Consider the following 23895-nt stretch of genomic DNA (forward strand, 5'->3'; position numbering starts at 1 on the left):
AACTACAAGCCTTCATAATTTTTACAACTTTTTCCTTTACAACTGTGTTTGTTCCCACCTCCAAACTTCACTGTCTCTGTGGTGTTTTTGGCGTTTCATCCTCCGAACACGATGATGAAATGTGTTACGGCATCCAAATAGTTCCATTTTGCTCTCATATGACCAGATTGTTTTCTCCCATTAGTTTTCTCCAAATGTTGTCCAGCAAACTTTAAACAGGCTTCAACATGCTTTTTCTTCAGAAGTGAAATTTTTTGTTTCAAGTCTCTGTACAGTCCATGGCAGTTCAGTCCACTGCTTATTGGTAACAGTTGTACCTGCTGATTCAGGTCTTTCTGAAAGTCTCCACATGTAGTCCTGGGCTGTTGGTCAGCTCTCCTGATAACTCTTTTCGATCCTCTGTCAGAAATCTTGCATCTGGTTGTGGCCGTTCCACAATATAATGATGTTCTTTACGCTTCCAGATTACTTTCTCAACATGTTCAAAAGTTTAAAAATCCTTCTGTAACCAATACCATCAGATTGTTGTGCGACAATAAGGGTGTGAAGGTCTTGAGACAGTTCTTCGCTCTTGCTCATCATGCGACGTTCCTTGTGTGACACCTGGGTAACGACATCTTTTCATACACTGCAAAGACACAAAATATCACAAAGTATTATTACTCTGGTTTCTAGTGCAAATAGCTTAGTGCACATGGAATAAGAGAAAACAAATTTATAAGTCACTTTTTAGCAAGTATGTAGAACTTATTTTAAGTCAATAACTTATTAATATTGATTAACAAAAGAACCAGTTCCTCTGGCAGATTTCACAAAAAAACATGAAAATTGCCTTGTTGTAAGTGAAATAATCTGCCAGTCGAACCAATACTTTTTAAAATCAATATTAACTTAAAACAAGCTCCTATTTCTTGCTGAAAATTTCCTTGTAAGTTAGTTTTGTCTTATTTCAAGTGCACTAGCATACTTGGACTAGAAATTGGACAAAAACATTCAGTGATATTTAATGTTTTAGCAACGTAGGTCATCATCAATTTAGACGGAACCAGCTGATATTCATTACCAACAAGTGGCAAATTCAGTGACATCAGCTGAAATCACTGACTGATTTCATCTGATATCTTGACTTTCCATGCCTTCTCTCACATCCCTTTCTGTGTGTATCATTTAACATTATTACACATAGCTTCATTTCTGAACTTATTTGTTTCTTTTTTCTTCCTATGTATATTTTATGGGTTGTTGCCAACACCTGGTGAACATTTCATGTCATTAACATCTTAAGAAATGTGCTTACTATGAGACATTGTGATGAATTCAGATGTATCTGGTGAGGATGAGGAAGTCGGATCAGCTGAGTTCAGTAGCTGGAAGACCTTACAGACTGTCTACAGTTCATTCATCAGTTCAAATGAACTAAAATGCTAGCAGCTATCAGACAGACATCGTAATTTGTCCTCCACTTCTAACCAACACTCTTCCTCTGATGGTCAGTATGTCTCTTTTTCCTTCCCTTAAATCCAAGTTGCTGGGTTTTTTTTTTTTACAGTCCTAGGGCTAAGGTTTTTTTCTGAGGGAGAGATTGATTGCAGTGGGTGAGGACAGATCCACCTTCCTTTACTTTGCTCCAAAAGTGCTCACTATATCCTGTCTTCATCTTCCATTTGTGGAAATCGTTCCTGTTTTTACTGAGCCCAAATTCTCTTTTAGTTTCCAACACAAGGGTTAAAAGGTTTTGAAATGTTACATTGAACATCAGTATGAACTTTCTTACTTTCAACATTTATAGTTTCTTGCTCTTTAATACATGTATGATGATACACTTAGGCAAATATTTTTCTCTCAAGGTGCCTTTGGTTTGTTGTTGGGATTACTGAACAAAATATGATTAACTCACCTTTTATTATTCATCCAATTTAAGTGTAACAATGAAATTAAAGAGCAGCTGAAGGTAGAAAAATGTAATTATGATTTGATTCTATGTAACATGAGCAAATGTTTTAGTGAAGCTGCTCTGTTCTCTAATGTCAAATTGAACCGACCTCATTATGCGTAGGCTTTGGGATTTTTTTTTTTTAGAGACAAGGCCAGTTTATCTGCAATTTCTACAAAGAAATTCAAAATGCTTTGCCCAATGAAAATATGAAAAGGCAACAAAAGTAACAAAAACAACTAAAGGAAAGTGATGAAAAGTTGGAAAACAGACTCAAATTAATGATGTTCCAGCTGTTATTCATCAACTCTACAACTCTAAACAAGCCCTGATTTAAAGGAACTGTGTTTCAGCTGGTTTGCAGTTTTCTCTGAGTTTGTTTGAGAACGAGCGGGAGTTTCTTAAAGACACAGAGGCCTAATTTCAAGGCGTTAAATTGGAAGTGAAATTAGTTTCAAGTCATATTTGATATAGTATTTTTTTAACAACTGAAGTTAACACAGTTACTTGATTATGCTATAAAAAGTCACTGTGTGCCTGGAAAACACATTTAAAAGTTTTCCATTTCTTTTTTTACAAAATATTTTCAGTAACATCCAGTTTAATATAGTTTATTTTTCTCACCCCAATTAAAACAAATGTCATTCCAAGTTGCTTCAGAAGACAAGTCAAGCTGATATGCAGAAATATATAATCCAGTCCAATCATGTGGACAAATCCAAACTCGGTTAAATACATTCCCGGTGAATCCCGGTTGCGTTACGCTGCAATCAGATTCATTTCTTCTGCCGACTGATTAAAGGTTTTCTCAGGAAGCCTGTAGCAGATTTTTCTACTAGTTTCTACTGACTCAGCTGTGCATCAGGACTCCTCGCCTCCTTATACAACAGGTTGGTCAGGCGGTCGAGTATTTTCGTCTGATTTTCAGAGACGTCTAACTTGATGATCTAGCAGATTCTGTAGACGTTCAGGAAAGCTATCGCCTGTAATAAAAAGCCAGACAGTGTTTGAGGAGCACCGCTGAGCCGCCTCTGTTCTCAAATGAACTCCGTCGCTCTGATAGAAAGTCCAGCGGGGGGAAGCTTGTTTCCAGGCGATGCTTCCCGATGCAAACAGGACTTCTTAATTTCAGCTCGGCCCACAGCAGGTATTTGCTTCACGGCTGTTCGTCGTCGTCGAAGGAGGAACTCGCACGTTGCGAACAGTTCAGTGACCCTCGTCGTCTCGCGGGTCGTTAAGGCCGTGATGGACTCGGGATTACTTCGTCGCCTGACAATTTCCCACCTCTGTGTCCAGGCTTGTAATTATAGAGCTGTGGGGAAAAAAAATGTTCTCCAGAGGACACGACCCTAACGGGTTCGTTAAGGAGCAACATGTGAAATTTAGGCTGGGATGATACAAAAAATGTTGTCGGACATAAAAGTCGAACAAAATGTCATCACAAATCTGATTAGAACTTAAATGGTGATCGCTGGACTCCAAATGAATCCTTCTTTAGATGTTTCTAAAATGTTAACGATGTTTCGTGCCAGAGAATCATGGGAAAAATTCTAGGTTAACTTCATTCCCAGCAAAAAACGAGTGATGAGATGACGACACAAAGTGGTATTTATGCAGCCCATTGTGACAAAGTGGTGTATAAATGTAACCTGGAAGTTAAAGGATATGTTGTTTTGAACATATTAATAATGAGTTATTATGTTGTTGAAAAATGTTTGGATTCAATTACAGCTGCATGTCTGCTTGGCGTTCTTTAGAAAATGGCTCAAGGTCAGTCAGATTACACTGAGAGCACCAGAGAACAGGGATTGTTAAGTCAAGAAAGGAGAAACACACAATACTGAAAAAACACAAGACAAGACTAGTGCAGAAATAGATAAGTAACATTTAAATTCCTGCCAATGGCAAGAACACAAATTGTAGAATGAAAAAAGTGTAGGTGGAAGAACAGGCTTATTATTCCTTCACTTTGTTTTACATAAAGTGTAATGAAAATCAAACCTGGCAGTCCGGTAGGCTGCAGTTGATTAGGGACAAAAACTGAAACATTTGTTACATTTTCAGCTGCTTTTGTGAACTTTCCAATTAGTCAAACCAACCAGACTGATGGAAAAACGTTTTTACCTCCTCACCTGTGGTGGCGCTGCACCAAGAACAGGTCAAGGAAATATGGAGTGAAAATAGTCTCAAAATACCTATACGCGTGTAATGCTGGATTTGTAATCCATGAAAGCCTCTTTGTGTGTAAATTTGGATAGTTGTATTTGGTCAAATGTTTAAAAATTACGAATACAAAATAAAGGCACAAACACACAATTATAATTTCTATAAACATTAAATTCCTCCATGCAGATTTTTTAACTTCAACCTCAGAAATCTGATAATTACGAATTCAAACCTTCTCCTAAATTACTCCCGCTAACAGAAAAACATGAGGAGGACAGAGCATCAAACTACCAGACATATAGAACATGACCACATATTTACAAGAACCCGGAGTTGTGCACAAGTTTTCTTTTTACGGTTTACAAATCATGTTTCACAGATACAACTATGCAAAGTTACACACAAAGATGCTGACACGGGTTACAAATCCAGTGTTACACAGGAACAAGTGTTTTGAGAATATTACGAAATGTAAACAAATTCAGATTTTAGCGGCTGTAGGACTGTTTGTTTTGGTTGTATTTGCCCAGAATGCCCTCTGCTGTGGTTTTGCGTCCTGCTTGTGGAGCGCTCTCTTGGTGTTCTGCATTCACTCCAGAGTTCACTTCAACTGAACCGAGACCTGGGATTTTAGGCGGACCATTTTCTGGTCCATTCACACCGTCCCAAACAAACTGGACTCTCCAACCAAACAAGTTAGATTATGCCCAAAGGTTTGTGGCAGATTCTCAATATGTGGCTGTATATTTAACTGTTTAGCTTCATCAATATTCCCATCTAACATCAGAAACTTCCCCGTCCCTGGTGAAGAAAAGCACGGCTCTCTCTTCGCTGTGTATCAGTTTAAGTGGACAAGCGAGTTTCTGCCGGTTTCCGCTTGTCTTTTACTCTTTCTGTTTGCAACACAGACCAAACAAAGAAATGTTCAAAAGCAGATTTCTTTACAACCTAACCCGACTTTCACCTGTCCACAGCATCATCCTTTCTCTGCCGTGGTGGGCTTCATGTACTCTGTCTAGGTGACTTTAGAAAACAGGATTTTAATCTGTGTTGTGCATAATAAAATCAGTATAAAACAGGATATAGATTTGTAGCTCCACTTTGACAAAATATTAAAGCTAATGTGAAACTTCATCTCGGGATCCGTCATCTGAAAACCAGATGATGCGGAAAGTAGCAATAAAAGCAGAAATTTGCATTTTTTCCCCACTTTTTCTTCCTGTCTGGTTCAGACTCCATCAAACAGATGCATCATCCAGCCCTGCTGGCTCACATCCTTCATTTGAGGTTCTCCCCCCCTCAACTCCCCTCCTTTGAAACATCTCGCTCTTCTACATTTTCAAAAGCAATAAATATTTGCCATTTGTGAGAAAAAAAAAATGACATTGAAAGCAAAACAGTGGGACTTCCAACAAGAAAGCAAGAAGAGAAGCATCTATATGCAGCCTCCAACCTGCTCACTCACAGCTACTGTTTGTTTAGAGCGGAGCCAGCTGTTTGCGTCTTCCCCCTCCCTGATCACAGACGTGCGCACAGATGGAGAAGGAATTGTTAGTTTGCGAGACGCTGCCCGGCAGATCGCCGCCGTGTTCAGAGAGAGACAGAGTCACGTTCTGATCTTCACAAGTTTGGCCTGTTGGAGAGCAGGAAACGGGAGAAACAAACGTTCCTGACAGAAGCACAACCGGTTCATGAATGCAGTTGTCGTTCATTATAAACTGAAATCAAAATAAAAAGCCAGTGTGTATGGAAAACAGTTTATTTTAGTTTTGGCTTATGTGGGTTTAATCGCAATGTTTTCAACAGAGCTGTAATGGTGCGCAAGATGGAGCAAGAAGATGTGAACATTTGTGGAACTGATGTTAAAAGGGAGCTATTATGCAAAATTCACATTTCGCGCTTTTGTTTACTTGCATTTGGATTTCTACTGCTTCTAAAAACAGTTCAAGTCATTTTTGGGACAAGAACTTCATGTTTTTTTTTGTGTTTGGAAAATGAGCCGTTTCAAAAACCTTCTGATTGTGAAGCTACAGCCGCCAAGCACTGCACCATCACCTAGCAATGGTTAAAAGAGCCATTGGTTTAACTGCTGTACAACGGCTGCTGGAAAAGACAAGTGTTTTGTTGTTGACGTATCATTCAGAAACAACTTGCTGCATTCCTGTTTGTTTTGCAGGAGGCTCCACTTCTGCTTTTCAAAGATGTGCCGTCGTCCAATCGCACATCTCTTTGCAGCCGTTTTCAGATGTGGGTGTAAATGTTGAGTTGGGGGGCGTGGCCAGCAGCAGCTGACTTGGACTTAAAGTGACCAGATGCCGTAAAGCAGCTTTTCTGATGGGCAGAACGGAACTCTCATTACCTCAGAATGATTTTGTGTAAAAATATGGGTAATACTTTATTTGAAGGGGGTTGAATAAGACTGACATGACACTGTCATAAACACCTGTCATGAACATGAATAAGCCTTCATAAATATTTATGACTGTTGTCATAAAGCGTCATTCGGTAAATTATGACACTTTTAATACAAAGTTGACATTATTCAAAATGTCTTTGTTATGACAACTTAACATTAACCAAGAAATCATTCATCCATCCATCCATTTTCTGAACACCCTTGTCCCTCAGTGGGGTCGGGAGGGGTGCTGGTGCCTATCTCCAGCTAACGTTCCGGGCGAGAGGCGGGGTACATCCTGGACAGGTCGCCAGTCTGTCGCACCAAGAAATCATTACTGATATCAATTTGTTATAAAAGTATTACTGATTGCACTTTAAAAATTAGGTAACTTTATGTTATTAAAGGTAAAGTTTTAACAGTAATGATTTATTAGTTAATGTCAAGTTGTCATAACAGACATTTTGAATAATGTCAACTTTGTATTAAAAGTGTCATAATTTACCGAATGACGCTTTATGACAACAGTCATAAATATTCATGAAGGCTTATTCATGTTCATGACAGGTGTTATGTCATGTTTATGACGGTGTCATGTCAGTCTTATTCAACCTCCTTCAAATAGTGTTACCAAAATATGTAATAAACATGTCTTATATAACCAATTGATCTGTCCTAACACGTTCAAGGAAGCGTAGTAGGTCACCTGTGTTTCTAAAGCAAAAAAAAAAAAAAAGCGCATTTTGCTTTAGAGAAATGTAGTTGTAAATGACAAATCTCTTTTTTATTCATTCTTTCAAGTTTTTTAAGACTTTTGTGTCTAATATGTTCTCTACTGCATAGAATTTGGAAATGTTTTTGTTAAGATTGCTCCCTTTTTTTGTTGTTGTTGGCAAATATACAAGAAAACATTTCCAATTTGTCCTGAGTGGTTTAACCTCCAGCCCAGCGCCTGCTGATTCGGTCAGGGACGCAAAAACAACTGGCTCGCCGGGAAGTCGGCAGCGTCTCGGAGTGATAATTAAAAAGCGAAAGGAGTCGTCGGTTCTTTAAGTGCTTCCAGCCACCGATCATCGTGTGCACTTGTTTTTGTCTGTACGCAGTCATTTCTGCGCTCTCATCAGGGCTCTAAAAGGTTTGCTTTATGCACCCGCAGGGCAACTCCAACAACATTGGCACCGTCGACATTTCTGTGGGCTTTGTTGGTCTGGAAAGCTACATCGAAGCGCCTGCCATCTTTTTAACAGCTCTCAGCACTTACGCGGGTCCCCTGCTCTGGGCCTGTCACCTTGTCTGCTACCTGAGCTCGGAGAGAGAAAGGTAAGTGTCACTTACAAAGTCGATACATGGCAGAGATTTTTAAGTGTTTGGTGCTGAACCCCAGGATTTTCTTGGATAGAGGGGAAACGTATAAGCCTTTCACATAAAACGCGGCTGCATCTGCAACTAAATCTTATTAAAGAAAAAAAAAAGGAAATTAAAGTTGGTTGCATTCAGGTTGGTTATTTATTCTGCTGTGAAACTATAAGGCTAAAAGTCCCTGTTACTTTGCATCCAATATGTGTTAGAAAATGAATGAACCAAGTTGCAGTTGTAGGAAAGACTTTCTCTTTATTTTCTTCTTAATTTTGGTTGAAGTTCTATCTGTTCAGGTTATATCAGTTCAGAAAATAATTTAATCTTTCTAAACTTTTCACGTAAAGTTTATATATGTAAATACCCACTCTGCCGATGATCTGTCAGAGTCGACGTGAACCGAAATGCCAAATTCTGCAGCTCATCTACATGCTGTGGTTGTCAAAGTCAAGCTAGCTTAGCTGACCTACTTCCCTCTCCCTCTCTGTTTTATTTTACTAAAACTTTTTCCTGACCTTATCTAGTTTTTGTTGTGTTGACAATTAGTATTGCGTCTCTTTTTCTTTTATACATCACACATACATTTAAGATTCAGCGCGTTATGTTGACAACTCAACAGATAAACCAGTGATCGTTACTGTTTTGGAGCAGTTTTTTCTGCTGCAGTGTGTCCATGGTGGGTTCCACTGGTTCTGGTTCAGGTTGTAAAACAGATTGGCGGTATTCCCCGACATGCGCTCAACACCGTTTGCTGTGCACGATGCTTTGTTTTTGTCCGACTTTAAATACCCACAATACTAGATTGACTAGTCGACTGAACTGTTCAAGCCCTTCTTTTGTGTATTCCATCTGTTCTTCCTTCACGGCACTCTCTTCTTCAGGGCACTCTCTTCTTCAGGGCACTCTCTTCTTTTTTCCCTGTTACCTGAATTAAGAGGCTACAGCTGCACACTTTATTTGTAACTCTGTGTTGTTGCTTTTTTTTTTTTTTTCCGCTACCAAAATATTTCCAAACTGCTACAGTTTGCATTTGTGAGCATAAGAAGTGTGGTAGCCTTTGCTAACCCAACCGAAAAGCAGCGTGCTGCCACTTTATGCCACTTAATGGTACTTTATGCTTCACACAGCTGGAGAAAACAATAAAAAACACCTGCCTGTACTCTGGTGTCTCCTCTGAACGGACTACAAGCTGCTAAGTTGTGTGTGGAGGTGGTGGAGGATGACGGGTGGAGGAGGGGAGATCCGATTATTTAAATATTACTGACTGAATGAGGAAAAACAAAACACATTCATTCCAGTTGAAACGCACTGAACTGCCTTCTCACTTGAGATTTTCCTGATGGCCTCAATTTTAATTCTTACTTTGAGGTAACTTACAAAGATTTTCTGGAATATATGATTTTTATATCAAAAAATAGCACAAAAGTTAACTTGTGTGTGTGTGTGTGTGTGTGTGTGCACGAACGCAGCCAATAGCCAGGGCTCTCCCGCAGCATGAGGCCCCCATGCACAGTGCTGAGTGATGAGGCTTGTATCGGTCCTAACAGCTGTTCTGATGCCGAACGCCAAAACTAAAATGAAGCAAAAATAGAGACAAAGATGCTCCGGGTGTGAAATGAGTTAGGCAGTCTTTAAAATGCCAGGAGCAGAAACGAGAGGCTCCAGACTTCTGGTCTGATCAACAAGGTGTTTCAGCACCGGTGTTGTTGGTGCAAGGTGAGCTGGACCCACAGGTTCTGTCCGTTCTTTTATTCTTCCTTTTGTTTATCCAGCTGTTTAGTTATTATTTCCTCCAGAGTGTCATCTTAAACTTAAGTCTTAAACTTATGTGTCAGTTTTAGCTTAACTGCTGCTCTAAATATGTTGTTTGTTTCAGTCATTTATTTAAATTTCAGCTCCAGTGGTTGACGATTAATCGATTCATCAGGATTAATTGTTTCAGCCCTCGTCACATGTAGGGTCATTTTTGAGCGTAAATTCTGCCCAGTATAGATTCAGGAAGGTATATTCTGTGCTGTGTATTGTAAGCCTGGCGGGCCACCAGGCTTTACTTGCTCCCCCACCAGGCTAAGTGATGTTTTTTTATTTATTGGATGACTCAATGAGCTGGGTGTGTGGTGGCGCTCACCAATCGCGTCGCTTTGTACCTCCCTGTTGGCCTCCCATGCTATTATTTCTAAATTATGATGCTGACTTATGCTCCTCTAAATTTTTTTAACTTTTAATATTTTTTAATACAAAAACACTGGGCTGCTGGTGGACTGCCCTGCCACCTCTTTCAATTGGATAAGAGAGCGTCTCGCGCACATTGAAGATGAGTACGTTCTTTCCAGTAACATCAACCCAAACTGTGTCACTCAATGGAGTTTAAAGTAAAAGTTTGGAGTTGTGACCTGAAAATTGTTGGATGTCTGAAAGTAACTCGAGGAAAAGGAAACCGTTGAAGTTCGGGAACCAAAGGCAATTTACTCTCTGGTGTAGATCAGATTCTGGGAGGCAGTGAAGGAGACCGCTGGTGTTGGATCGTTTTCTGTGCTTTCATCAGAACCTTGACCATCGGTTTCATTTAGCGAGTCATCCCCGAACGGGGCTGCCTCCACAACCTGACTGCAGGAAGTTTCCCCGTGTTTCCTCTCCCGGCGCACTTAACATTAAATCCAGCTTTAATACGTTACACGCCGGATTATAGCGGCGGGCAAAAGAAGCGAGCGTCACTCCTTATTATCCCTTATTACTCGCAACGCAGCGCTCCCCTGCAGCGGCCCCGGCTGCATTATGCACTAAGAGATATTGTGACGAATGAAACAAAAAATAGTCCGAGTTCATTAAGGATTCACTCTGCAGCATCAGCAGATTGACCATAAAGGAGGGGAGGAGGAAGTACTGGATCAGCGGCCGCTCTGCTGGTTTCCTTCAAGCTGCGTCATTATTTAAACAAATCGTTGCTTTAATCTGCAAATCGTTGCTTTAGGGAAATATTTAACCGTTTCATTGAAGTTTTGTTTGTTAAAAATACTCATTAAAAAGCCCAGTGGCAGATTCACAGTGAGTGAGTTGGTCTTCTTAGGGCGTTTAAGTTGTTTTGTAAAGGTGGAAACTGGCGATATTTGTCGTCCATCTCATTTAGTGAGTTGGTAAAAAGGAAAACGGCGAGACTGAAACCAGCTGAAAGAGATTATAAAACATTGATGACTCAGGAGGAGTTTTTGGAGTGACTCACCAGAGGAAACTTTCAGCTGCGGCTCGGCGGGCTCCGGTAGTTTTGGTTCTGCAGAACCGGACTCACCAAGCCGGTCCGGGGTGGGGGGGGTCAGCTGACATCACAGCTGGGAGAAGAGTCACCTGATGAAAAGAATCAATAATAATCCAATCTGAACTGATGGCTGAACTCATCGATTATGGCGTCAACGTAGGAATTGACATGATGTCATTGAAGCCACGCATGTTTTTGATGTATTGATCGTAGCAGGACATCCGATCAATTGATATCTAATTCCAGCCTCTGCATTAAGATTGGATTAGATTAGAAATATTCAGTGTTATGTTTTCAGTTTTTTGGGTTGTTTTTTGTTGTGCTGGGTGATATTAAAAATTTAAATCTCAAATGTTTTTCCTACCAGATCTGATTTTTCTTTTTTTTTTCCTCACTTGCTTTCTTTTCTAAAAAATAAATGATGAAAAATATTTTCAAAAAGTAACTTTTTGAAAATAAATCATGCCTTCTGTGTGCGTCAGAGTATTAAGGCCAGACTGCGAAACTTTCTGCTTAAATATGGGGATACAGTCGCAACACTAGCCAGAATAAAGATGCAATTTTACCAGAAAAAAAGGATATTTAAATTACAAGAAAAAAGTAGTTGTAATGAGAAAAGAGCTTTTAGATCTTCCTTCCTTCGAAATAGACGCAGCTGTTTGTGTGATTGGTTCAAAGTTATGACAGTTTGATGCTGATGTGTTGAGTGTTTATGTTGAGTATTATCTCTTAAACTTACACTAAAGTATGACTTCACAAGATGCTCGGCATTCTTCATTTAATTTTATTTTATTGATTTTGTAGTAGTACTAGTTCCACTGGTAGATTAAATATCTATCAGTAAAATAATCTGCCACTGAAACTAGCACTTTTTTGTGAAAATTAAGGAATTCTTGACTTAAAACAAACACTCATATCTTGCTGAAAAGTTACCTATAAGTTATTTTTTATATATTTTAAGTGCACTAACATCCCTGCCCTAAAAGCACTTGGTAAGATTTTGTGTTTTAGCGGCGCACCTTCTCCAGCACCTGCTGTGTCATTTGTTTGTGCAGATTTAAAGCAGCCTTCCTGTCAGCAGCAGAGCACTTCCTGTTCCAGGTGGTAATGGAGGAGGTGGGGAAGGGGGAAGGGTGCACTTCAGCTTCCAGTGGGGTAAAAACTCCCATCAATACTGGAGTGCTGTGAGGACAGTTTGCTTCAGACTCTTGAGGATACACAGTTGCTAATGGGCCTTCTTTACGACACTCACTCTGCATCATTTCTTTTTTTTTTTTTCCATGAGTTACTTAAAAACAGGAGACAATTTCCACCACCGCCTCCTCGATAACAGAGGGGAGAGGCAGTGCAGCGTCCGCAGGCCTCTTCTCCTGCTCCCCCCCAACACACTGATGCAGAGGCTGTTTACTCTGCGCCGGTCCACAGGTTATTTTACCTCCTGCTGTTATGATGACTCATCAGTGCAGAGTGTGTGTCTCGCCAATCAGCATCAGATTGGCACAAACATACAACTGGATTCAAGCTTGGAAAAAACTGAACAATTGAAAAAATTGAATCAAAACTTTCAACAAAGATTGATCAGTTGAGCTCAGGGTGTGGCGATGATTGACAATAATCACTAAGAGGTGTGAGATACGTCTGTTTCAATACCGATACCAAGTAAATACAGGGACCGTATCGCCGATACCGATACTGATACTGATACTTTTTAACAGTTTGATATCATTAAACTTCTTACCTTAGTACACTGAAAAAACTCAGTCTTACCAAGTTCTCTTTTTTTTCTTTAAGTTTTTAGTTCAAACATTTTTGTACACTTGAAATAAGAGAGAAGTAGCTTTTCAGCCAGAATTGGGAGCTTGTTTTAAGTGAATAATTCCTGTAATATTGACAAAGCAGTTCTAGTTCCACTGGCAGATTATTTAACTTACAACAAGATATTTTTAATATGTTAAAGTGAAACAATCTGCCAGTGGAACTGGTACTGCTTTATCTATATTACAGGAATTATTCACTTAAAAAAGCTCATAATTCTTGCTGAGAAGTTACTTGTAAGTTAGTTTTGACTTATTTCAAGTGTGCTAAGGTATTTGCACTAGAAACTAGAACAAAAGTACTTGGTATGTTTTTGCAGTGTGGATCTTGGTTTGAATTATTTTGTTCAAACCTACAACAGAATTTGGACAAAGTTTATAGCTAATTAATAAATGTTTTAATAACATCAACATGGTTTGTGCGCAAAATGTCATTTGTGAACAAATCAAAACAAAAGAAGAAAATTAAGGCCAAGTTGAAAAACTATGATACAAAAATACTGATCGATATATTGGATCATTCTTGTAATTTCAAGTAAAAATTGGCAATAAAACAAATTAAGATGTTTCCTTACACAAATACTTGGTTAAAACACCTTTTGATTTAAATTTAGCCTTTATCCATCTTTATATTTTTCTGTTGCGTCCCACACGTTAATCTGATAACATTGAGCTCGTTATTGGTCCTCGTCGGCCTGAAGTTCCTCAGATTTCTCTGTGAGAAAAGCCAAATGTTCTTCTAAAGACTTCAAGGCTTCCTGTCAGATTTTAAAGAAAATAATTCAGTTTCCTAACAGCCACCTGAAGGTTCAGCACCAGAACTGATGGGTGTTAAAAGCTTTAGCCTGTCAAAAAAAGTTTAAGTCTGGGGTTTAATATGCCATGGCACATTTGTCCCCAGAGTTTTGGGAGGTTTTTGGACATTTTCTTGTGTCCGTCTGTCAACTCCTTAGTTTAGTCATGGAGATATCATCAGATTGTTGTCATGTGTGGAATAAGCAGTCTCTTTATGTTTTAATGGCTTGACATACCTTCAACCTCATGGAAAATCTCCTGTTCATTCTATTTTTAGCGCTGCTAACAAAGCATTGCAATCACACATGCCGTTTTCACTACAGCCTCCTAGGGGGCGATAGTGTCTGATATGTTTACACAGAAGAAGAGAATGTTGTTTCAGTTTTTGTTAAGAAAACAATATTTCTCTCCTCATTAGGTTTCTTTGAAACTAGTTCTTTTTTTGTTTTGTTGTTGAATCTGTGTTTGCTGCCACCCTGTGGATGGGAGTGTTATTGTCATTAGCTTTGTCTCCATTACAAATGTGCACAAAGGTTTCTCATAAAAAAAACTGAGTTTCACAACTGTGACGTTTCCGTTAAGTAAGAAACGCAATTAAAATCACACATGAATGTGTGTTGATCCTGTGAATTGTGTACCGCGAAAAAATTGTTCTTTTAAAATAAATAAATTTTTATATGACCAAAAATCTCATCCTAGCAACAAAACTAATCAAAAAGTCAAAATTGGTGCGATTCCATGATCAAATCCAAAAATCTGGATTGCATATTCCACATGGAATAATTACTGATAAGAAAACACACACAGTTTGAGTCCAGCGCTGTTTCAGTCTCATTGTCCAGCTCCAGTCTCTCCAGTTTGCTGGTTTCACCAAACCGAACTGCTCCTATAAAGTCTCTGCTCCACATTTCTGCAGCACCCGTGGCTGCCTCTGCAGCGCCATGATGTATTTATGATTCTGTGGAGCTTTACGTAGCCTTCATCCAAAATAAATTTTAGTGGCTGATAGCTTCACCTCCGCTCCGTCCCCGTCCTCCGGGTAAACACGGGGACGGACATGAGGACGAGGCCCTGAGCCTGGACCCACAGGAGCCGTTCCCGCTCCACAGTGAGATCAGAATGTATTCCGGTCATGAAGGATGTCTCTGTTTCTGCAGCTAATCGCGGTCCTGATGACCTCGCACGTACTCCCAACTCCACCGGTGGACTCCATGAATTTCTAGAGTAGATTTGTTCTTTGCTCTTGTATTTGTCTTTGCTTTTTCTCATGCAGTAGCCGTAGAACACACCTCAGCCTCTCTGTTCTCCCGACTTCCTGATCTGGCCAGATATCGATCCCCAGCCATGTTTGTTTAATCGCCGGTATCTCCTCTGATGTCCTCGCAAACAGATTCGCTCGTGTTCCTCTAAGTATCTGCCTTCTCCATTTGAAACAGAAGTGGTGTCCTGCAGCTAGTCATGGAGTGCTGCTCCTTTGAGAGGGCTCGTGCTTTGTTTAGGCCGTGTCCTGGTGAGGAGGAACCCTCAGGATGGAGCCGTGGTCAAAGAAGCCAACCCCCCTACTCATCCCCCCAAAAAAAGAGCAGGACTCGGCACTGCAGGCCTCCTATCTGTTGTTACACACACCGTTTCCCCTGTGCTTGTAAAGATGTTTTACATGGTTGAAGTCCTCGACTACAATTAGATAAAAAAGAATCCCTTTTTGATGCTTCTGTTCTTTTAGCTGTTGGTGTGCCGTGTCAGCATTTGCTCTGTGATAGAAATGAACAGTGGCAGTCGGCACAACTCTGAACTCCTGGGGCTGATGATGTGGAGCGCGGTTAGGCATTCCTCTCCAAAGGAACCAGCTGTTAGACGCGTCTCCATGTTTCGGTCAGGACTGGAACTTAGGAAGCCTCGACTGATTCTGTTACATTTTTACCTCTTCCATCAGATCAGGTAAAAAAAAATATATTTAAAACACATCAACATTTTCATAGTAAATCTAGTTCTAATGCGGATATTGGCATGAAATTTTCACCGCGTGTCGGTAACAACCAAAGTAATTCACACATAGAAAAAGAACAATTAAGTTCAGAAATTAAGCTGTGTTATAATGCGAAATGACTCACCTGGTTCAGTCCAAATTGAAAACACAAAATCTTACCAAAGATTTTTTTTTTTCGTCTAGTTTCTTGTGCAAATATCTTGGTTCACTTGAAATAAGACAAAACTGACTTACAAGTCATTTTTCAGCTGGAAACAGGAGCTTATTTTAAACATATAATTCCTTAATATTGATTTTAAAAAAGTACCAGTTCCACTTTTAAATTATTTTAATTCTAACATGGGAAAATGCCTTGTTATAAGTGAACTAATCTACCAATGAAAGTACTTTTTTCGAAAATATAAAGGAATTATTTAATTAAAATAATCTCCTAAATTCTTCTTCTTAAATTCATGTATCAAAAATAAAGGCCTTATAATACCTTAAATTCATTTTTAAGACTTTATGCCTTAAATACTTTAATCATAGGTCTTAAGTTTTGTCTTAAAATTACTTTTTAATCTCATATGTTTATTTTAGGGCTTCCCAAGTGTGTTTTTTTCTCCTGGGATTCGTTTGAGTCGCAGTCAGACACTCACTGCTAATGTAGCCTTACCATTTAGCCAGCTGATTTGTGTCAGTATTTTTTTAAGTGCAAAGTTATGGCTACTTGGTTGAATAAGGCTCATACAGTTATGTGAGCATCTGGGTCAAAAAAAACTAGGAAAAGTTGTAAATTAACGACTTCCTTTTTTTTTTCTACAAAATTTCTGACTTCTCAAATTTTCAGGGTTTTTTTTAAAGCAAATCTTCAACTTTTCCAATTCAGAAACTTTTACATCTTTTTTTGTAGATAATTTCTGGATTTTTATTAGAATATTTTCAAATAAAAAAAATTATAATAAATTCAAAAACTATAGAGAGGAGAACAAGGCAGCCGACTGGAGGACAAACTTCCAGAGGATGAAAAACTTTGATGGAAAGCAAAGACGCACTAAGCTGCTTTACGTCTCAATCTAATTCATGAAAGATTGTTTGATCATTAACAGTGAATGGCATAACTCATATTTCTACCTTTCTCTCTCTCACACACACACACACACACACACAAGAGAGAGAGAGAGTCTGATCCAATTATCTTCCCACAATAATGCAGATTGCCGGCAAATTCTGATTAGGAAGTTAATGACTTTAAAACCAGCAGGAGGAGACGACGAGACGCAGCCAGGAGATTAGGAGCGCAGGACGTAAAACCAAACACACAAAGTTTTTCTGTGTGCGTTCCAACCTAAAATTCATCTCCGAAACACCATTGTAAATTAGCAGAGGGTTGCAGCTGATCACAGCTGAGGGGGAGGAGGAGCTGCGTGTCGCCTCCTGAGGTTAGGCGGTAGGTAGTGGAGCTCGGAGGAGGACAGATACGTTCATGTTCACGTCCACACTGACTCTGACCAACAATGAATCAAGCGGTGAGCAATACCTCCAACCATCATTAATCTGCTGTACACAAAGGAAAAAAAAAAACAAATAAAAATGTGCTCATTCAACTGTTACTGTGCCGTCCTCACTCTGCTTGGCAAGCTGTGATTTGCATGTGTTCTGCACGCCTCGGCGCTCAACCAGCCACATCTCAGATAGTTTTAGTTCTTTCCACAGATTTTCAGTCTTGGATTCAAGACAAATGGCTGGCTTTATTTTCTTTCTCAGAAGTCAGTCGGGGGTTTCTTTGGCTCTCTGTTTGGGATCAGAAGCTGCATTTCCATTGACCGTTTGGTTGCGCAAATTGGAATTACGGAAATAAATTTGCTCAATGGAATTAAGAAAAAAAAACTTCTTTTTTTTTTGATGGAATGATTTTGACGTGGTTTTTCGACTTTTCGTCAAGCTGCAATGGAAACGTTTCTTGCATCACACGAGTCACGTGATCAACTATGACGAGGTATTGGGACCAGCAGATGGAGTGAATTTCAGCCAAACGGCTAAGAAATTTTCTACAAAAAAACCCTAAAAATTTCAAATTCAAAATTTCATTTTCAAATATTTTGCCATGATTCTCCACTTGATATATATATGAAACTTTATTAGAAATTGCTTTGGGTTCATTTCAAACATACTGGACACAGATTTGTTAAAACAAAAAAAAAAGAAAGGGAGAACGTTGAAAAGTTTTAAAACACAAGAAGGAAGTAGGAGTAAAGGAGGGAAAGTAGCACAGAGAGAACACAAGTCAAGTCAGAAGTCTGCCACTAACCTGCAGAGAGAGAGAAAACGAAGCCCAGAAACCACAACCTCTCTGATTGGTCCTCTTCTCCCAACACAGGAGCCCGGTCACCGTCGGCCACGGCTGCTACTGCTTGGCCCTGCTGAGGTCGGTGCCGGCCGCCGCCTACGTTGTCCTGGTGACGGTTCTGCGCTACCACCTCTTCATCTGGAGCGTCTTCTCGCCCAAGCTGCTGTACGAGTCCATGCACCTGCTGCTGACCGCGGGAGTGTGTCTCGTCTTCATCACCATGGAGCAAAGTCCCGGCTCCAGTAAGTCCTAGTGGGAGGCGAGGCGGGGTCGGACACAGACCCCCTCAGACTGCCGCCGTACAATCGACTCCCGCTCTTCATCTCCTCACGCTGTGTGAATAGATGTGCACTCAGTAATATATTTAAATACTTTTCTGTTTCTAAAAAATGGGGGTGGGAAGTGGTTGAGGATGAATAAAAATGTGATGTAACTTGTGGAAAGAGAAACACCTGTTTCCCTGAGAGATGTGCTGGACTTGGAGGTGCAGAATAAAAGCAGGCTGTCGGAGAACTTTGATGTTGCGTTTTCTGGGGGTAGCTGCGTGTGTTTATCTGTTTCCATGCCGACCTGCGTCCTCCAGGCTCACCCCGCCTCAAAACGCTGCGCTCTCTGAAGTCGAGACCGTCGGTTCCCCCGGGGCTCCGGATGCTTCTTGATCAGAGGTGAGAGTAACGGCATCGAACACGACAGTTTTCCAGTTAGAGGATGTTGGGATTCGGGGTCCCGCTGCGTCCTTCACTCCCCAACACGGATACTGGATTATTAATCTAGCCAGATGTCCCACTGTGACGGACCGAAAGGGGTCCGCTGTCGATGCCTCTGTGTGTGCCGACTCGGGCCTAAAGGTGCCGAGGTGAGTGTGAGCGAGATGTCAGACGGCTCCAGCCTGCGTCCGCCTACTCGGAGCTCTAAAACCGGTTCTAATCGGGCAGTGCTAATGAAAATAGCTGTGTGGGAGGAACACAGGAGCGCAGAGTGGGAGTTTTAAAGACACTGCAGTCATTTCTCTGTAGAAGTTTTTCTAATGTATCATGGATAATTGATTAAACTCCAGTTTTCTTTTCTTTTTTTTCTTTTTTTTTTGTTTTTTTAATTATCATTATTCCATAAGTTGAGCTTTTTCGGTGGTAATTGTTTATGAAGCTCTCTTGGAGAGCAAACAGCTGTCAGGGTTACACTTCTTTCCAAAAGTATTTATTCATCCTAAGCTTTTCATTTTGTCACGTTAGAACCACAAACTTCAGTGTGTTTTATTAGGACCATTTACTTGTATTCGGACAAAAGGTGAAACTTAGCTGTTGAGTTAATTCCTGCATATTTACACCACTGTGAATGGTAATGTTGATTAATGTGAACTGTCCTAATCAAATTTAATTAATTCTGCATTTTTATATGCAATAGACTAACTAGTTTTTCAAAAATATCATTCAGATTACAAATGAAAAAGGTGTGGAAGATGTTTACCAAAAAGCAAAATGCTTCCAAATCCACGTTTTACACTGAGGGCAGTGCGTTCAGGGTGACGTGTAGCGTTAGAGATTACATCCATTCTCCTATCAACTAAAACTTTAAAACCATTTTGATGTCATCTGAGTACACCAATAATCAAGGTCACTATTCACCCAACATGTGTCACCCAGTTTGGGGTGCCACCAGGTTTTGGGTGCCACATGTTGGGTGAACTTTAGGGTTAACATCTTGTGGTTAACTCCCAGATTCTTCCACCTGAGCTCAGGATTTCTACTGCTGCTCCAGAGTCAACATGGCCCTCTTGACTGCTCTTCTAGTCTGGATTTTATTTTAGGATTTCACAGTTAAAGGGGGCTCAATACCAATGCTCTCCATCTGGACCAGACTTTAGAAACGGTTCTAGCCCAGGGCGCCACTGATTTTATTTATTTTTTTTATTATTTTCTTTTTAATGAATGCATGTTTTGCGAACCTTGCACTTTATATAATGAGCTCTGGCTCATATCAGATGAGTTGTATTAATATTTTGGGATTTTTATGAATATAAACAATACGTATTTGAACATTAGGACCAAAACTCTTTCCAGTTCAGACCCCCGCATCATTGTAAATCTGACCCTGCTCATAACTGTTCAGATATTTGTTATACATTTTGGAAAAGCATATATGATATTCGTTCCATTTCATAGATATACATGTGTTGTTCTGTCTCATGAAAACCTTGAAGTTTTTGAGGCTTTAACATGACAAAATGGAAAAATGTTTAAATGGCACCAATACTTTTGCAAGTATTCTCAGTTATCGTCAACGTCCAAAAGGGGGAAAAGGATAATTTTCTGCTTTATTTTTACGTTAATCATTTATTCTTTCTTATTTTTCTCTGTTTGTTTGCAAAATTAACCTGAGTTCTGACTCAGAAACTGAACCTTTTCACCGTGCGGTCTTTGTGTTCTGTCATGCCCACAAACAAGAGCCAAACTGGCCACCGAGGCGGCTTCGATCCAAAGCAGTGAGAGCAGCGGTGAAACGGTGACGCTCACCTTTATTCCACACACTGATCCAAGTTGCTCTCAAAGCTGCCTGAGTGACCCGGCCTCTCCCCGTCCTGGAACTGTGTGTATCATTTGAGTAATGAGAGCAGCTGCCGAGCCAAGGAGCAACACACGAAGCAGAAACTAAAACTATCTGAACTGTTATTTCTTTTGGCATTGCTGATGTGAAGGAACATCTGCGACTCCTTCACAGCGCCGCATTGATTACAACCTGCCAGCTCCGACATCTCCCCCACTTTGAGGTCTGAACAGAAAAAATAAGGGAGAAGTAAGGGATCAAGCTGAAAAATGCAACAGTTTGCGGCGTTTTCATCTCCAGGCAGAGAAACCGATTGTTCCCACCCTTAATGCTTGTCACTCGGCTTGATGAGCCGCCTGCGTTGCGAAACAGCTTCTCGCCCGAGGCAGAGATCCCCGACACCCGGCGAGCCCGGCCCGCCACAGGCGTCGCGCCCGGGGGACGTTCGGTGCGTTTGCTCCTGCGCCGATTCCCGCCGTAGCTCAGGCCTTTTGTTTTCGCCGTGGCTCACCTTGACTGGGACTGACAGACGGAATGCAAATGCCCCCGGACACGCAGCAGGATTTCCGCCGGAGTTCAGAGGGTCTGCGGCGGGAAGACGCGTTGCATATGGATCACTGCGGGTCGGGTCCTCTCCATCACAGGGAAAGGCACGTTCAGCTTGTGAGAGAGTCCGGGAGCTCAGAGTTAATTTGACCTTTTTCTAAACCGTCAGAATGCTACTGTCAAGTGCCTTTTCCGCTCTTTGGCTGAACGGGGAATCTCAGCCAGACTTCAAAGTCTGCCATAAATAGTTTATGAGCCAGATAATAATCTACATGACTCTGAGGATTAGTCTGTCAGTGCTCGGTATGCTCCACGTCTCTGTCCGACAAGCTCTGCATTGTCTTTACAAACTGAGCTGCTAACCCACACAGATGCTACGGAGTTCTCCTGAATGTGACGTTCGAGGACAACACCACCAGTCACATCAGTTACTATCATGGCAAATCATTAGCTAGTAGACTAAAGTGATAGAAAAACCAACAGTCATGATGAACAAACTGATGTCGAACAGAAAATGTTGTACATCCTGGTTATAGAGCATCTGAACAAAATGGGTACTTTGATTAAAAACTTAATTGGAGACAGAAAAGTATCTAAAGAAATGCAGAAAACAATCAACTGCTTACTTAAAATCATCTCGGATGCTTGAGAAATCCAACCAAAACCAGAAAGACGTGGAAGAAAACAAACTACCATTCTGGTAGGATGACGGGTGAGTCTGATCAGCCAACGATCAAAGAACATCTACTGTTACCTGTGAGTTGTGTAGCAGTAAGGATGCCTCTGTGAACCAAAGGTATCAGCTAGTAGCCCCAACAGAACCCCGTTGTTCAAAACCAAGAATGGACACGTTGGCAAAGACGTCGTTGTTTGCCCTGAAGAAAAAAATGGGGCAGATGGTTTGTCAGACAACAATCTAATGCTAAATTTAAAGAGGCAGGAAACTGGGAAGAAGGGTTGCCGAGGCGTTGCGGTATAGTCAGGCAGGGAATGGTCAACGTAAGCCGACTGTTTAACGTTTGGACCAAACGTTGACCGAACATTCGCTGTGAAGAAAATACTTTTACTGTGATTTCTTTTAATTAACCTTTATTGTTGAAGGAACGATGTCTCTACATGTTCATTGATCGTTGTTGTCATGCTTATCTACTGCACAGTAAGGGGTTCTTTATGCTAAAGAGGAAGTGGCTTCAGAAGTTTAGTGACCTCAAACACACCAGTAAGCCAGCAGCATCTTGGTTGCAGATGGAGGTTTTGTTAGCAGAACCGAATCTCCTCACTCTGAGGATTGGGTTAGCAGAAGTGGCTAACCCAATCCTCAGACTTCAATCCAAAAGAAAACTTGTAGAGTGACATTAGAGATGCTGATTCTGAGGTAAGAACAAAATATTGAGGGAAACTGTGGAACGGACAGCAGTCAGCCTGATCGTCCTGGACTAGAACATGTTCAGTGTTTAAGTTTTCTTAAATTCTTCAAGCATTTTGCAGTAAATATTTGAGTTTGTAAGCCAAAATGCAGACACTGCGCTTTTTTTTTAACCGCCTAATATTCATTTTTCCCATGTTTCTGTAAACTGAGAGCAAACTTAATCAATTTTCCTTCACTATCGGTGTTTCCAATCCATTGGTGAACTTGTAGTGAGTTTGTGTGTGTGAAAGTCAAAGCTGCAGCATGTAGTTAGAGCGTTATTTAAGTGTTGTTATTTAGAACACAGCTGCATTGATTTACTGCTGTGAGATATAAAAATGATTGTTGTTCCAGACTTCTCAGAGGGTTTCTCTGCTGCTGAAGATGAATTATGCTGGATGGAGTAACATTCATCTGCATCTCATTAGTGTCCTTGCACTAAATGAAAAAGCCTCGGCTTCGTTTAATGGAGCCGAGCAGTTCTGTACGGAAGCTGAGAAAAAACGGGCAATAATGTTCTTGGGGATGGAGTTTGATCTTTATTTCAGTGGATTCTGTGTAAAAGGGGCTTTTCCGATCGACCCGGTCGTATTTATTTTCCAAAGAGCCACAATGACTGCAAAGTGAGGTTCGCCGATACGCTGAGCTCGCAGGCGGCAGACAGAAATCCTCAGCCCGGCGTTTTACAGACGGCCTCTCTTCCCTCTCGTCCCCCCAGCGGATCGTCTGTAAGCCCCCGTCCGTCTGCAGCGGTGCAGGAAGCCTCGGCTCTAACGGGGCTGACACTCTGTGTGTGTGAAATCGCTCCTGTGTATCTAAAATACCCAGCAGCCCGTGAAATGGATCGGAATAATTGTTTCGTTCACATGGCTGGAAGCTCTCACGCGTCACGGCGAACGTCTCGGCTTGTGCGTTGTTTCCTCCAGATTCCCTCCTCGGAGGAAGAAGCGTTTATTTTCGTGTTGTTAACCACCAGGGTTAGTTTAGTTTAGTTTCTTCAGGATCTCCTGGTGATGGTGTCAACTGTACCACAACAAACATTTTTGCAAAGCACTCTTCTTCAATGAGCACACAAAATCATTCTCGCTTGATTTTTCTGTCGTTTTAATAGAAACTATGCAACTCGAGCTGTTTGTGTGTCGTCTGTTGATTTGTTTCTGTTGGTTTTACGTGATCATCTCAATAAAGCCGATCTTTGTACCTACCTCCATGTCTGGGGATGAGTACCAGTTTTTCATTTGATGGAATAAAGGTGAATTATTTCTCTAAAATCATGTGTATGAAGTTCTTTTTCTCTTCCAGTTATTGAAATCGATCATTCTCAGCAGCATACACCTTTGACTGATTTCTACCTCCTGGGAAAACGACG

The 23895-nt window shown here is 40.7% G+C and overlaps 1 protein-coding gene and 1 long non-coding RNA gene across 2 annotated transcripts in view; one reads left to right on the forward strand and one right to left on the reverse strand.

Annotated features, from left to right (window-relative positions):
• Nucleotides 1–23731, forward strand: part of pigg (phosphatidylinositol glycan anchor biosynthesis class G (EMM blood group)) — a 100070-nt gene extending 76339 nt beyond the window's left edge. The window contains exons 12-13 of the mRNA XM_015049529.1: nucleotides 7651–7814; nucleotides 18059–23731. Coding sequence (XP_014905015.1) covers nucleotides 7651–7814; nucleotides 18059–18281 — 387 coding nt within the window. The 3' untranslated portion in view covers nucleotides 18282–23731. The remainder of the gene's footprint in view (nucleotides 1–7650; nucleotides 7815–18058) is intronic.
• On the reverse strand, nucleotides 4–18066 carry LOC106957944 (uncharacterized). The gene is made up of 3 exons (XR_001427061.1): nucleotides 17990–18066; nucleotides 11071–11192; nucleotides 4–628 (listed from the first exon to the last, which is right to left on the reverse strand). It is a non-coding gene; the product is annotated as an uncharacterized LOC106957944 (long non-coding RNA).
• Nucleotides 23732–23895: the final 164 nt, after the last annotated feature.

This window comes from Poecilia latipinna, unplaced genomic scaffold, assembly GCF_001443285.1.
Source record: "Poecilia latipinna isolate Pla-1442-1.1 unplaced genomic scaffold, P_latipinna-1.0 Scaffold951, whole genome shotgun sequence".
Lineage (NCBI taxonomy): Eukaryota > Metazoa > Chordata > Actinopteri > Cyprinodontiformes > Poeciliidae > Poecilia > Poecilia latipinna.